Consider the following 14,756-nt stretch of genomic DNA (forward strand, 5'->3'; position numbering starts at 1 on the left):
ATCTAAGCCCCTTAATTTCCAACATAAGAAATTCAGGATTACAACACTCAAGACAGACACTTAAGAAATCTAATTTTCCTTGATAGTTTATATTGTAGACACATGGATGAAAGAAAATCATTACAAGGGGAAACCAACCACAGAATTAGAATCAGAATCAGGTTTATTACCACCAGAATATGCCACGAAATGTGTTAACTTAGCAGCATCAGTACAATGAAATACATAATATAGGGAAAAAAGTAAAAGTAAATACATTAAATAGTTAAATTAAAAATAGTGCAAAAACAGAAATAATAAAAAAGTGAGGTCGTATTCATGGGTTCAATGTCCATTTAGTAATCAGATGGCAGAGGGGAAGAAGCTGTTCCTGAATCGCTGAGTGTGTGCCTTCAGGCTTCTGTACCTCCTTCCTGATGGGTAACATTGAGAAGAAACTATGCCCTGGGTGATTGGGGAGTGGCTTGGGGTCCTTAATAATACACTGCCTTTCTGAGGCACAGTTACTTCAAGATGACTTGGATACTGAGGAGGTTAGTACCCACAATGGAGCTGACTAATTTTACAACTTCTATAGCTTCTTTCGAAGCTGTACAATAGGATCTCCCCCCATACCAGACAGAAGCAGCCTCTCAGAATGCTCTCTACAGTATATCTATAGAAGTTTCTGAGTGTGTGTATTGTCATACCAAATCTCCTCAAAATCCTAATGAAATATAGCCACCGTCTTGCCTTCTTTATTGCTGCATTGATATGATGGGACCAAGTTAGATCATCAGAGATCTTGACACCTAGGAACCTGAAACTGCTCACTCTCTCCACTTCTGATTCTTCTACGACGATTGGTTTCTGTTCCCTCACCTTACCCTTTCTGAAGTCCACAATCAGCTCCTTGGTCTCACTGACGTTGAGTGCAAGGTTGTTGCTGCTACACCACTCAACTAGCTGGTGAATCTCACTCCTGTACGCCCTCTCATCTCCATTAGAGATCCAGCCAACAATGGTTGTATCATCAGCAAATTTATCAGTGGTATTTCAGGTATACCTAGCCACACAGTCATAAGTATAGACAGAGTAGAGCAGTGGGCTAAGCACACATCCCTAAGGTGTAGCTGCATTGATCATCAGTGAGGAGCTATTATTACCAATCCATACAGATTGCAGTCTTCTGGTTAGGAAGTCAAGGATCCAATTGCAGAGGGGGTTACAGAGGCCCAGGTTCTGTAGCTTATCAATCAGGACTATGGGAATGATGGTGCTAGCCGCAGACCTATTGTAGCGATAGGCAAATTACAGTGGGTCCAGGTCCTTGTTGAGGTAGGAGTTGATTCTAGCCATAACCCTACCTCTCAAAGCAATTCATCACTGTGGATATGAGTACTACTGGATGACAGTCATTAAGATAGCTCACATTACTTCTTGGCACTGGTATAATTATTGCTCTTTTGAAGCAGGTGGAAACTTCTGACCATGGCAATAAGAGGTTGAAAATCCTCCTTGAATACACCTGCCAGTTGGTTGGGACAAGTTTTCAGAGCCTTAACAAGTACTCCATTGGGACCTGCTGCCCTGCAAGGGTTCACCCTCCTGAAAGACAACCTGACATCGGCCTCTGAGACAGATCACAGGGTCACTGGGTGCAGCAGGGATCTTCACAGCTGTAGTTATATTCTCCTTTTCAAACCAAGCATAAAAGGCATTGAGCTCACCTGGTTGTGAAGCATCAGTGCCATTCATGCTATTGGATTTCACTTTGTAGGAAGTAATGTCTTGCAAAACCTGCCAGTTGACATGCATTCGATGTTGCCTCCAACCTTGCTCGGAATGGTTTCTTCGCTCTTGACAACACCCTCCACGAGTCCTACCTGGTTTTCTTGTGCAGACCTGGGTCCCCAGACTTAAATGCCACAGATTTAGTCCTCAGCAGCTGACGAACCTCCTGGTTCATCCACAACTTTTCGTTTAGGAACGTACAGCAAGTTTTCGTTGGCACACACTCATCCACACAGGTTTTAATGAAGTCGGTAGGAACTGCTGTATACTCATCTAGATTTGAAGATGAATCCCTGAATACAGTCCAGTCCACTGATTCAAAGCAGAATTTGGATGAAAGAGACAGAAACAATTTTGTCATGTGCATTACAAAATTATATTAGCAATATGTTGCTTTAGTATATTGAATGTACCTGGGGAAACGATAGAATTGCTCAACTCTAAGACATCGAGATGCTCCTACCTGTGACCTTCGGGTGTGTCATTTCCTGGCTCCATCCCATAAGAGCTTGTTGACTAAAATCTTCTAATGCAGTGTTCAGAGTTCTCCAGTCAACAGAAAGCTGTGCCACTTTATTCTGTGCAGGGCAAGACAAAATAGTACCATTCACTGGGAAGCAAACTGCATCCATTTTGTTTCTTCTCTGCTGAAATTTTTTAAATCTTTAGATTTCCAAAAGTTAAGCATCTTAAATAGAAATTTAAGTTTTTGTAAAAGAAAATATGTTGCACCACACCATTGGACCTTTTAGCCATTTGTGAAGTTGAAGTCCCTATTTCAATTTATTCTCTATTTTCCACAGTGCTGATTACAGTAGACTGAGTTGTTCTGATATGACATTCATTCTCGTAATAAGGTACCAACTTGCTCATCTCCAGGCCCACTAACAGGCAAAACTGGAGGTAAAAAATATGAATTATGTTTGAACTTCCAAGGTTGGATTGCCAGGATTCAGAAGTGGAACACAACAGAGCTGCACCATGATAATAACCGAGTTAATGATGCTCTCAGAATAAAGTATTAAGTCAAGTATTTGCTCACTCAGTACAGTGAATGAAATCTCTTTGATTTGAAAATTAACATTTCGGGCAGCCCCAGTCCCCACACAATTTCACTTCTGTTATTCGCCTTCCTGACTATAACATGTTATGCAGAACAAGTAATAGAGTCAATGGGAATGCAAATTGTCAACCAACATTCCCCATCCCCAACTTAAACCACCCCCCCGCCCCACAAAGAGGACTTTATTGGACAAGAAAAAGGCAGATGTGATAACTGCAATACCATGGCTTCTCATCCATGTCCCAATCTTCCAGCCAACACAGATATTTTACCACTTCCTATCTCCCTGTCCCAATTTTCCTTTCTTTCCTCTATTCTTTCTCATTCCACTTGTACTTCCGATTTTTCTGGTCAGCAGCAAGTGAAAATCTATAATTAACACTTAAAAAGCCTTTATGCTCGATTGAAAAATAACATAACAAGTAATTACACTAGCAACTTTCTCTCTGTACACATGATGCTTTATGTTTAACTGTAGAAATTCCAACACATTGACTACAAATGTTAATGGTGCTGAAATTCAGCACGCAATGCCCAATGCCAATTAGATACAAATGTTGCATGCTTCCATCAAGTCACAAAATGAACCAGCACTCAAAAGCATGGTAGGATCAGTTTCCAAATACAAATTAAGCTAAATTCAAAACATACATGCTCAATCACACCACATCTTAACTGCAGCATGCCAACTCATCGTTTAGGGGAGCAGTCCAATGCTTTGACACAATTAGAAAAACACAACTGAAAATTCTTAACAATCAGTATCCCATGTGATTGACCGCAGTAGGTCGATGCACCAAGGGAACAAATATCAGGGGCAATTTCATTTCTACCTTCTCAAAAATACAGCACCCATTCTGAGCCTTGAGGAACCCAAGTAAACATGTCTGCTCTGTAAGATCACAGTTAAATTAACAGATATTATTCACCAATCAACAATGTCCTTATAGTGGAGCAACACACATAAAAGTTGCTGGTGAACGCAGCAGGTCAGGCTGCACCTCTTCCTAGAGATGCTGCCTGGCCTGCTGCGTTCACCAGCAACTTTTATGTGTGTTGCTTGAATTCCCAGCATCTGCAGAATTCCTGTTGTTTCCTTATAGTGGAGGACTGTTTTACAGCTCTTTGCAAAATGCTAGTGGTCTGCAGGAATGGTACCTAAACTTTAACAGCAATTATACTTCTAAACTCTGAATAACAAGTCACTTACTTCCATTCCAGTTCTGGAAGATCGAAGATGGCTGATGAGCTAATGTGGGACCCACAGTTCCAACCAAAATGAAGAAGGAGGTGCTCAATGTGCTGAGAGGATCGTGTGAGAAGTGGGGTTTGCTTCTTCTGATAGAAACTGGGCCACTGTGCAACTGGACTTAAGGTACTCAATGCTATCTTGAATATACCTTCCTTATTTTGAAAGGCATAGACAACAGATTGCGAAAAGGTTGTTGGGGACATTAAGCTTATTCAAAGCTTTATGAATAACAGTAAATTGATTCCTCCAACCATCTGGTCATCTCTTGCTCCCAAGGAAATTATAATGAGAAATCTGTTTTGGGAGTCTGCATGTTGAGCATGCAAGCCATTGGAACTAAGTGAAAGCATGTACAGCCCTCACACTGTGACTTTAGCCTGGAGTGATGGTTTTGATTTATTTGTCCTGCTCATGTATATGTGCAGAGGCAGCATTGGCCACATTTCTTTGGTGCCTTGAAGTGAATTGAGAATTTGTGGCTAGACTTGGAAAGTGTTGTTCACTCACAATCCCCATGCAATCTGACAGAGTTTGAACAGTCTTATCAAGAAGAATGGGGAAAAATTGCAGTATCCCGATGTGCAAAGCTGATAGAAACCTATCCACACAGAATCAAGGCTGTAATTGCTGCCAAAGGTGCATCTACTAAACACTGACTTCAAGGGGGTGAGTAATTGTGCAATCAATTATTTTGGGTTTAATAATTGTAATAAATTTAGACCAATTTGTTGAAATTATTTTTCAGTTTGACATGAAAAAGTCTTTCCTGTTGATCAGTGTCAAATAAGCCAAATTAAATCCACTGTGATTTAACGTTGTAAAACAATAAACATAAAAACTTCCAGGGAGGGTGAATACTTTTTATAGGCACTGTAGGTTCTTGATTAGTAAGTGCATCAAAGGCTATGGAGAAAAGGCAGGACAATGAGGTTGAGAATCAGCCATGATGGAATGGGAAAATAGACTCGATAAGTCAAATGACCGAATTCTGCTCCTATGTTGTGTGCTCTTACTGTCACTTTTGAGGTCTTGAATTTCAAACACTTTTTAAATCAGAGGACCAAAGGCTGTGCCAGTAGACTGAAACCAGATTTCATTATTTGCCTTCACTGAGAGGTCTGTCTGTCTGTCTAGGTACCATATCCGATGCAGACTTTGGTGACCATAGTTTTCTATATAGATCTATCCTTCGTTTTTTTTGGATGACTTCCATTTCCTGGATGTGTAGCCACCTGGCTGTGCTTTTGATGTACATAAGCCGAGGTCTTCCTCTAGGTTTACTCCCCTCAATCTTTCCAGAGAGTATGAGTTTTTCTAGTTCATCTTTCCGCATGATGTGTCCTAGGAATCTGAGTTGTCTTTCTCTTATTGTTGGTATGAGTGATCGAACTGCTTGGGCTCTTCCGAGAACTTCTTCATTTGATGCGTGTGTGGTCCATGATATTTTTAACATTCTCCTGTAAAACCATAATTCAGCTGCTTCTAGTCTCTTTTCCATTGCTGGAGAAATGGTCCAGCATTCCCTTCCATAAGTCAGGATAGAATAAATGTAGCGCTGCAGTATTCTGTTTTTAGTGTACGTGCTCATCTTTCTGTCTGTTAATATGGTCTTCATTTTTTGGAAAGCTTCTTTCGCCATTGCAATTCTGTTTTTGATATCTGTGTTGCACCTGCCATTACTTGTTATTAGGCCGCCAAGATATTTGAATTTGTTGACTTGTTTGATGTTTGTATTTCTGATCACACATTGCGGGATGTTTGTCTTTCTGGAGATGACCATGCTTTCTGTCTTCTTGGTGTTGATTGAGAGGCCTCTGCGATTACTTTCTGCTGCCACTATAGTGAGTAGTTCTTGAAGTTTTGTTTCTGAGTCAGCTATTAGTACGATGTCATCAGCATATCTGATGTTATTTATATTATGGCCTCCAATTGTGAATCCTTTGATGTCTTTGATATTTCTCAACACATTTTCACTATACAGGTTGAATAAGTCTGGTGAAAAGACACAACCTTGCCTGACTCCTCTCATGATAGGTAGCTCCATAAATATAGGAAGCAGTTTGTGTTTTCCCAGAGTCATATGATGGACCTTTTTTTTTTAAATACAGTGTTTTGCTTTAATAATTTGCTTGTTTGGAGGTACTATCATCCTTGCAAAAACAGATTTCTACATTCAACGCCACACATTAGCTCAGCTAATTCTTCACATTTAAAATCTCTTTCCACGAAATGCCAAAGTATCAGAGAGAACAGATCAGCTTAAACATTCAAGCCAATATTTCTACATGCAGTTGAATAATGCTTGTGTCAATTCAGTGTTTTCATAGAGTGATCTGTTGTTCAGTCCAGGATTTCTCTCCTGGATAGTCATCAATGAAAGGCAAGAAATAAAAGGAAATGAACCATACAGACCCACCATGTTGGAGTCCAATTATCTGTCCTACCAGGTAAGAGTTGTCAAGGAGGACTGAAGAATCAAATCTATGCAAGTTTTTTTTTCATAAAATTCGGAGCTAAATATGTACCAAAAGTCCACAGTGTCACATAACTCAAAGTTCCTCTCATTACCTTTTCTTCAGGACGCAAATAGCTTTTCCTGTCCAGCTCTGCAGCTTTCGAAAGAGTTGTCTCAATGGCCATTTCGTGTTCTCTGACAGCAGCTTCTAACAACTAATAGGAATAGTGAGTAACATTGAGAATACTAGTGACAGCATGCAGGGATATTAGATAAACATTCTTTCATTACTTTAGTAAACTATTGATGAAGTTGAGCCAGGGCTCTCATCTCATTACTTTGTCTAACAACACTCTTCTTATTGGACTGTCATGGATCTTTTATGTCAGTACTTCAATCGTAATGTGTGTGTTTTCATTCTTCTGAAGCTTTTGCTGGTATGCTATTTACAGGCAATGGCTCTCTGCAAACTCACTCTCACAGTATCCAGATGGTGGTGGCAGAGCATTCAATAATTGGCAGCAACACATTTCAGACAGCATCTAGCCCGGCTTTTGGTCATTGGCAAACTCAATCACATTGAAAACCACTCTAACATCAAACCTCAAGAAAGCAGCAGCACCATGACCTGTCCTGCAACCACAGGTGCCAGAGTAATGGTTAACAATGTTTCTTCAGTTAAACTTCTAAGTCTGCTTTGAACAAAATTTCTTGATTGCAAACAGAACACTGATAGCTGCAAATCTGTGTAGGAAAAACAGCCAATGGATATCCAAGAAATTAATCATCCAGGTTACTTTGCTGAAGGTTATTAAAAATAAAACTGAACTGCTTGGAAGAGCATATAAGTCAGACACATCTAATCTCCCTTGGTACAAAGGGAGTCAGCTGATAGCTATACAACACAGAGGTGTACAAATTTTGACTATAGCACAATATCCCAAGGTAGTTCACGAATGGACAATAAAGCAAAACTTAACACCTGGCCACACAAGGGAACAATGGGGCAAATGATAAAGAGAAAGTTTTAAAGGAACAGGAAGGAGCCAAGAACAGGGAGACTGTGGAGTTCCTTTGAAGAATTCTGGAGCTAAAGACATTGGTAGCTGAAAGCACATCCTGTAGTGCTGCTGAGATTTAAAAATAGGAGAAACAGAAGCTGCTGAAGTATAAATATCCCTGCAAGTTTAGTGAGTTTCATGATGAGGAACAGTAGGTCTGTGGCAGATGGAGAAAAAAATAGCACTTTAAAAATTGAGGTATTACTTTATTGTGACAAGTTAACAGAATGGTGTCAGCTTAAGAAACAGGCAAAAAAACTTTTGGATAATCTCACTCATTAATTGATTTTAAGATGGATTTGGCCAGGTGTCTATTGGTATAAAGGTACAGTAATCAATTTACTACATAATTAGCCGAAGTTCTGGACTTGTTATCCAGAGACAAGTGTTCAAATCTCTGCTCAGGAATTTAAATTTAATTCAATATACTTAGAATCTATAACCAAAAAAAAAATCCCCAGATCTTAAGACCAAAAGAATTAAAAATCAACGAGTAGAATTGATTAATGACACAGAGGTATATATTGCTACTTTCAGCCATTATTTAAACATACTTAAAAAGCTCATATCAGAATCAAATGTGACAATAACTCGCAAACCATTCAGGTGATTGCTAGGAACGGGACGAACACAAGAGGAAATGAACTTATTTTTTCTGATGGCTATTAACAATGACTTGAGTCCTTCAAATGTAATTGGAGGATAATTTTCATGAAAGTACCGGATATTGAAGTACAGATGATACCAATTTCCAATTCTTGCTTTTTACACACCGCTTTCAAAGTGGCACTTACCTGAAATTGCTTTGTTCCAGGTGATGGTGATGTCCTGGGATCTAACTGCTGCCTGGTAACTGCTGCCCAATTGGCATGCTTCTCCAAACTTTCTTTGAAGTGTTCATAACCTTGAAGCTGTAACTCCACATTTTTCATTTTAACTGGCAATTCTTTGGACATCTAAATGGGAATCAAAACTCTCCATCAAAAGAAATATTGTCAGAGCCCATGCTAAATACAAGCTGAGGTGCTTGGCAGATTGGTGAAACTTAATTAACTGACTGTGTTATCTAATCCTTTGCAATCCTAATGCCTTCCAGGTGTCACCATCAGATAGATTAACCCATCCATCCAGCACCTTTTGTTGGCCCAGATTTATTCCTGGTCAAGTGCTTTTTTTTAAACAAACTTCTGTCATTTTCTGTCATTCAGCAGAAAGAGGCTTTTTTCAGCTTATGTGGGTTCACCAACAGAAAAACAGACAGCCAGCCTGTCATCATCAATCTCATCTTCATTCACTGCCAATAGGCAAATATGGAGGCTTAACCTTTTATTTGTGCACTTAAAACACATACAGTATGGGGTATGTCTGCTCAGTAAATAATGTATAACTGGTCTTTAATAGGCCACGATTTTAGAAGTTTAATAATTTTCATAATTGATGGAAGTAACCAACTTCAATTATTGGAGCTCCCCTTTTGCTTTCAATTCCAAAAACAACTTGAACTGAGTTGAGCTGGACACAAAGTTAGCAGAAAAAGCAGCAGCACAATAGCAGGGTTCCCGAACAGTTCACAAGTTGGAAATACAGCTATAAACTGAACTTCCCAGGCAGCTGACAAATCCATCCTGCCAGTCTCCCATATACTCTTGCATATGTCTGGACTATACACGTGTTAGGTGTTCATAACCTGGGAAAACCACATAGCATCTTGCGAAGATTAGGATGTTTGTCAAGAGGTGCAAAAAAAAAGAGAGATTTACCTTACTCCAATTTGAATTAATATTTCGAAGTATCGCAGAAAGTTTGTCTCTCTCTTGCAGACTGAGGTTTTTATCAGAAAGCAAATCTTGTGCGTTACTGTTCATTGTGATCAAGTTATTACTACGAACTTCCAAATCTGCTGCAAGAATCTGAAAGCAACAGAGAACTTGAGAACCAAGAACAGAACAAAGACCTTCAAGCTGCTTCACAATTCAAAGCATGCCTTGTGCATCACCTCCCAATTGTCTCTCCAAATCTCTTGATTCACATTTATACAAAGATCTACAGAACGTGCTGCACGTTGTTAATGACTGAACATCCGCAACCTGGGTTAGAATTAAATGCCTTTCTACTGTGTGCTCTTGCTGCTTACATTAGATTGATCAGCTCATTTGTGCAGCAACTTCTTTTGGCCAAGGTTATTTCAACCATTTCATCAGACAAGTCTTGTGCCTTGAGAAATTTCTGCTTGTTACAATACTAAATGGCTAACCACTTATTCTGAGATTATGATCTCTTAGGTCCAAGTGGCCCATTTAGAGGAAACATATTCCCAGCATCAGCACTCGCAAGCCCCTAATACTTACAAATATAATCAATTTATAATGACTATTCCAAAGGATCTCTTAACTTTCTTCTACATACAATTTCACAGGATAATTCTTCATCCCATGAGTCCCAACAGACGAATTTCATACCCAGATAAGGAGTCCAAGAATATACATTGCCCTTCTCACACATCATCTTCCCACAATTTTATATTCACATCAAACTTGGTTGCTTTAAACCTGGCCCTCATCTTATCCAAGTCATTGATGGAGTTGGTAAATAGCTCAGTCCTGAGTACTGATTGCTGAGGTACTCAATTAAATGTAGTTTGCATGGGTGGTAAGATAGTTGTTTAATCCATTTTTAAGAATCAAGCAATCAATTCACAATGATGCATTATCTAATTTGATTCAACCTTGAATGACTTTTTTTGGGGGAAAAAAATCACATTCTTCCAGAAACACTTTGCCTGTTCTATTGAACACATTCTTTTTACAAATCGATATTGATTCTATCCAACTGCATGACTGTTGTTTTTAAGTGATCTGTTACCGAACAGAGTTGATAAGTTTCCTTATCCTTATAATCCTTGAAACAGGCTTGAAGTTATGTTTTGCCTCTCTTCATCCTTTCTGAAGCAGTAAGACTATGTTTGTTACCTTCCAATCGGTGGGCTGCATTTCAAAACATAGCATGTCAACTATAAAATGTTGCACTGGTGAAAATACTCGCAAATATAGCCTCACCAATGATTATTGCTAAACCAACACAACCATATAATGTTGGAAATATTCTAACACTTAAAAATGAATCCATGGTCCTATTCAGTCACAGTAAAGTAAGAAATGTCCATGGAACTTAGAGATGCAGAGTGAGCTCCAGCTAACACCACATCAAGAAAGTCAGGGTGATACAGATAATGCTGTTGATCTGAGAGGACAGAAGAGGGAAAATTCATGAAAGATGAAGCCCTGGTAGGTACACATGCATAGAAAATAGAACAACCTATCAAACCAATAACTAACTGAAAAGGAGATGACAAGGAGAACTTCAAGACAAAAAACAACACAGTTTAGTTTACTTCCTCACTGATATATGAGAAGGGCAATGAGGGAGGATAACACATCTTTTTCAGCAGTAAAATGCTTTAAACATCAAAAGGACAAAGTTATGTTTAAGAGTAGGAAGATTCTGATGCTTCAAAAGTGCACAGCTCATTTGAAATGCAAACTTGCCTTTAGTTCCTTTAAATCTTGCTCCCTTGGTGGTGAATGCACAGCCCTTAAGGAGTTCTGCACCTTGTCCACCCACATATTGAATTCATCAAGCTGACTCCTTAAATCAGCATATCGCTGTCCATCTCCTTCCAACCTACAGAACAGAGGAAAACAGGGATTAGCACAGAAAGCACTGTGGGTCTGTGCCCGATAATTACCTGCAGAGTAGAAGTTGAAGAATGTTTACTTAAATAATTCCCTTGCCCAAAAGTTAAAATCTAATGTCTTATATTTCAATTTCATGACTTTCACATTCCAATTATGCTTGACACATTTTTCAATGTAATGGAATGTATTTTTATGCAAAATGAAATGAATCAAGACATCAAAAAAGGTATAGCGTATTTGATCCAGTAAAGCTGCACACTGTTATCCATTTGTGATTTAAAAATTCCAAGGATTGGTACACATTCTTGAATAGATAAGCCACATACAAAGCTATACACAGACTAATGATCACAACTGATCTTGACATTGAGCTCTTCAAGAGAAATGTTAAATTATATTTAAGAATTAAAAGATACCTTTGACGTCGGTCTCTGACCGCCACAGAAATTGCCCTCCAACGTTTATTTAATCTATTAAGTTTTTCCTGCAGGAGAGATCCATCTGCTGTTGAAAGATGCCGTATAATATCTGTGCCTGTGGCATTTAGTGTCATGTATACAATCTGATGACTGTTGAGACCTTCTTCCAACTCCTACCAAGAAATAACAAGTAAGAAGTCAGAATACAGATCCTGGCTAACTTCCCATATTATCCAATATAATCATTTAGTCACTAATTCATTTTTTTAGAAATTCATTTTTTTAAAATCAATGATTTTCAACAAGCCTCAAATTACAGAAAACCTTGAGATATGGACAAGGAAAACTGTTTCTAACAGGAAGCAATCCAGAGACTTCCGGTAGCGCTCATGGAGTGAAGTCGCGTTCTTGACTCGCTCCATTACCTCTGAGTTTTTTTTCTCTATGGTCAGCTATACTTTAATTAACCATTAAGGCATCAATTCTTACAATACTTTGAATTAAACTGAATTCTCCGACAATTGGATGGAACTTAGATCTGCTATGTCTAAGAACGGAAAAAACGGCAAGGATGGTAAACCTCCGGTCAAACCGAAAGCTACGGATCTCCCCCCGACTGAATCACCGGTGACTTTGAAAGCGATATCGGAGTTAATTCAGAGGGAAATTTCAACCTCTGTTAGGGAGATGATTCGTACGGAAATTGCAGGCTCTGTTAAAGACCTGATTCATACGGAAATCTCAACTAATTTCCAGAAAATTGCCGATTTAATTGATAAGATGCAAACATGTATTGCGGAACATCAGTCGGCTATATCTGATCTTCAAAAATTCGCGCAACAAAGTGAGCTTAAGATGGGGAAAATCGAAGAAACAATTAATGTAATGAAGAAGAAACTTGACTTTTTGACTTTTAAAAACTCTGACCTGGAATCTAGAATGCGACGGCAGAATTTACGAATGATTGGCGTGAGGGAAGCCGTGGAATCCAACAATCCCATGAAATATTTTTCTCAACTTTTAAAAGATGCATTCCCTACTGTATTTCCTGACCAACCACCGCTTCTGGATCGTGTTCACAGAATCCCATCATATTCGTCTAGGTCAGATAGACCTAGGCATGTTATTTTACGTTTTCATTATTTTCAAGACAAGGAGAGACTGTTTCGATTCGCTCGATCTAAAGGTTTCATTGATTTTTCGGATCTTAGGTTCCGATTCGTGGAAGATTTCAGTAAACCAATCTGGGACCAACGGGTTCGTTACAGATCCGTGATGTCGGAATTCTATAAGATGGATTTAAGACCAGCGCTGCTGTACCCTGCACGTCTAAGGATTCGCATGTCAGATGGAGCCCTTCGTTTTTTTGATTCTCCATCAGATGCCCAGAGTTATCTGGATCAACTTTCATCTTCAACATCTTAATTGCTTTTTTTTTAATTATCTCCGTTGATCGGAGGCTGTGAATTGGTTGGTTTTAACTTTTTCGTGCCCTATTTGGGCAGAAAAGTTTACTTTTGATTTCTTAATATGGTTGCTAAACTTTCTTTTTAACTGCGTCATTTCTTTCTTTTCCCAGGGGATTCTGGGTGGTTACTTCCCTTTTGTCATCTTACGTATTTCCTGTGTGGCCTTAAATTTTGTAGTTTTTTTTTAAATTTTATTCTGTTTTGCTTTTTATAACCACTTTATGTCAATAATCTTATTGTTTCTTGTTGCTGTGTCTATTCATGGGTTTGAGGTTTATTGTGGTTTTTTTTTAATATATATTTTCCGGCTTTTGTTTTGTTCTGTGTGTATTTTAATTGAGCTACCTTTTTTTTTACTTTTTTACTGTTTTACAATTAGCTGATCCTTTTTCATATTTATACCTTTTTTTTTAGGGAGCGTATACCGGAAGTCATGGGGGTAGTTTTAGCGCTTGCTTCTTTCTGGCGGGTCTGCTTTAGATTTTGCCTTGGGGTCTTGGGGTGGGGGGTGGTGGGAGGGGCTTCACGTTTTAGTTTGTTTCTCTTTGGGCTATATACATTATTGAAGTACTGGTTGCGTCCTTTTTCCCGGTATCTTTTGTATGTTCTGTTTCCTCTCCGGGTTTGTGGGTCGCGCCTATCGTCGATCCTCCTTGTTGTGGGTTGACTTTAGGATTTATGGAGTCTATTATTAATTTTGTCTCCTGGAATACTAATGGTCTTAATCATCCTATTAAAAGGAAAAAAGTTTTTAAAGTGTTCCGGAGACTTAAAGCACAAATTTTATTTTTACAAGAGACCCATGTACGGAGGGGGGACAGACTACGTTTTTTCAAATTCTGGAAGGGTCAACAATTTCATTCGAACTCCAATGCTAAGATTCGAGGCGTCTCTATTTTTATAGATTCCTCAGTTACTTTTATACAACAGGATATTATTTCTGATCCGAATGGTAGATTTTTATTGGTTAGTGGTTTACTATTTAATAAAAAAGTAGTTTTGGTTAATGTTTATGCTCCTAATATGGATTGTCCGGAATTTTATAAATCATTGTTCGATCAGTTTCCGAATTTGAACGAGTTTTCATTGATCTGGGGTGGAGATCTTAATACCTGTTTGTCTCCAGCTTTGGACCGTTCGGCTCCTTTACGGACTTTACCTAATAAATCTGCAAATCTGATTTAATTTTTTCCTTTCTGATTCTGGGTCGACGGACATTTGGCGTTTTCTGCATCCTCAGGAAAAAGATTTTTCCTTCTTTTCACATGTTCATCATTCCTATTCAAGAATTGATTATTTTTTCATTGATTCTCGTCTTATTCCTTCAGTGATTAAATGTGATTATGATTCTATAACCATTTCGGATCATGCTCCACTTAAGCTTTCTATTAAAATTATGGCCAATATACCGAATAATAGACAATGGCGTTTTAATTCGCTGTTGCTTCAGGACTCGGACTTTGTTAATTTTATGAATGAACAGATTGAGCTTTTTTTTACAATTAACCATACAGAAGATATTTCGGTTAACACTCTTTGGGACACTTTTAAAGCCTATATTCGGGGTCA

General features: G+C 38.6%; 1 protein-coding gene across 7 annotated transcripts in view; it reads right to left on the bottom strand.

Annotated features, from left to right (window-relative positions):
* Positions 1–14,756, bottom strand: part of LOC134350601 (utrophin-like) — a 537,041-nt gene that overhangs the window by 276,629 nt on the left and 245,656 nt on the right. For 6 of the 7 annotated variants that reach the window (XM_063056033.1, XM_063056035.1, XM_063056034.1 and 3 more), the window contains 6 exons: positions 11,716–11,891; positions 11,150–11,285; positions 9,365–9,514; positions 8,399–8,560; positions 6,657–6,758; positions 2,237–2,351 (listed from right to left, as the gene is read on the bottom strand). In XM_063056033.1, coding sequence (XP_062912103.1) covers positions 2,237–2,351; positions 6,657–6,758; positions 8,399–8,560; positions 9,365–9,514; positions 11,150–11,285; positions 11,716–11,891 — 841 coding nt within the window. The remainder of the gene's footprint in view (positions 1–2,236; positions 2,352–6,656; positions 6,759–8,398; positions 8,561–9,364; positions 9,515–11,149; positions 11,286–11,715; positions 11,892–14,756) is intronic. The other variant, XM_063056036.1, reaches the window with a different exon arrangement.

This window comes from Mobula hypostoma, chromosome 8, assembly GCF_963921235.1.
Source record: "Mobula hypostoma chromosome 8, sMobHyp1.1, whole genome shotgun sequence".
Taxonomy (NCBI): Eukaryota; Metazoa; Chordata; class Chondrichthyes; order Myliobatiformes; family Myliobatidae; genus Mobula; species Mobula hypostoma.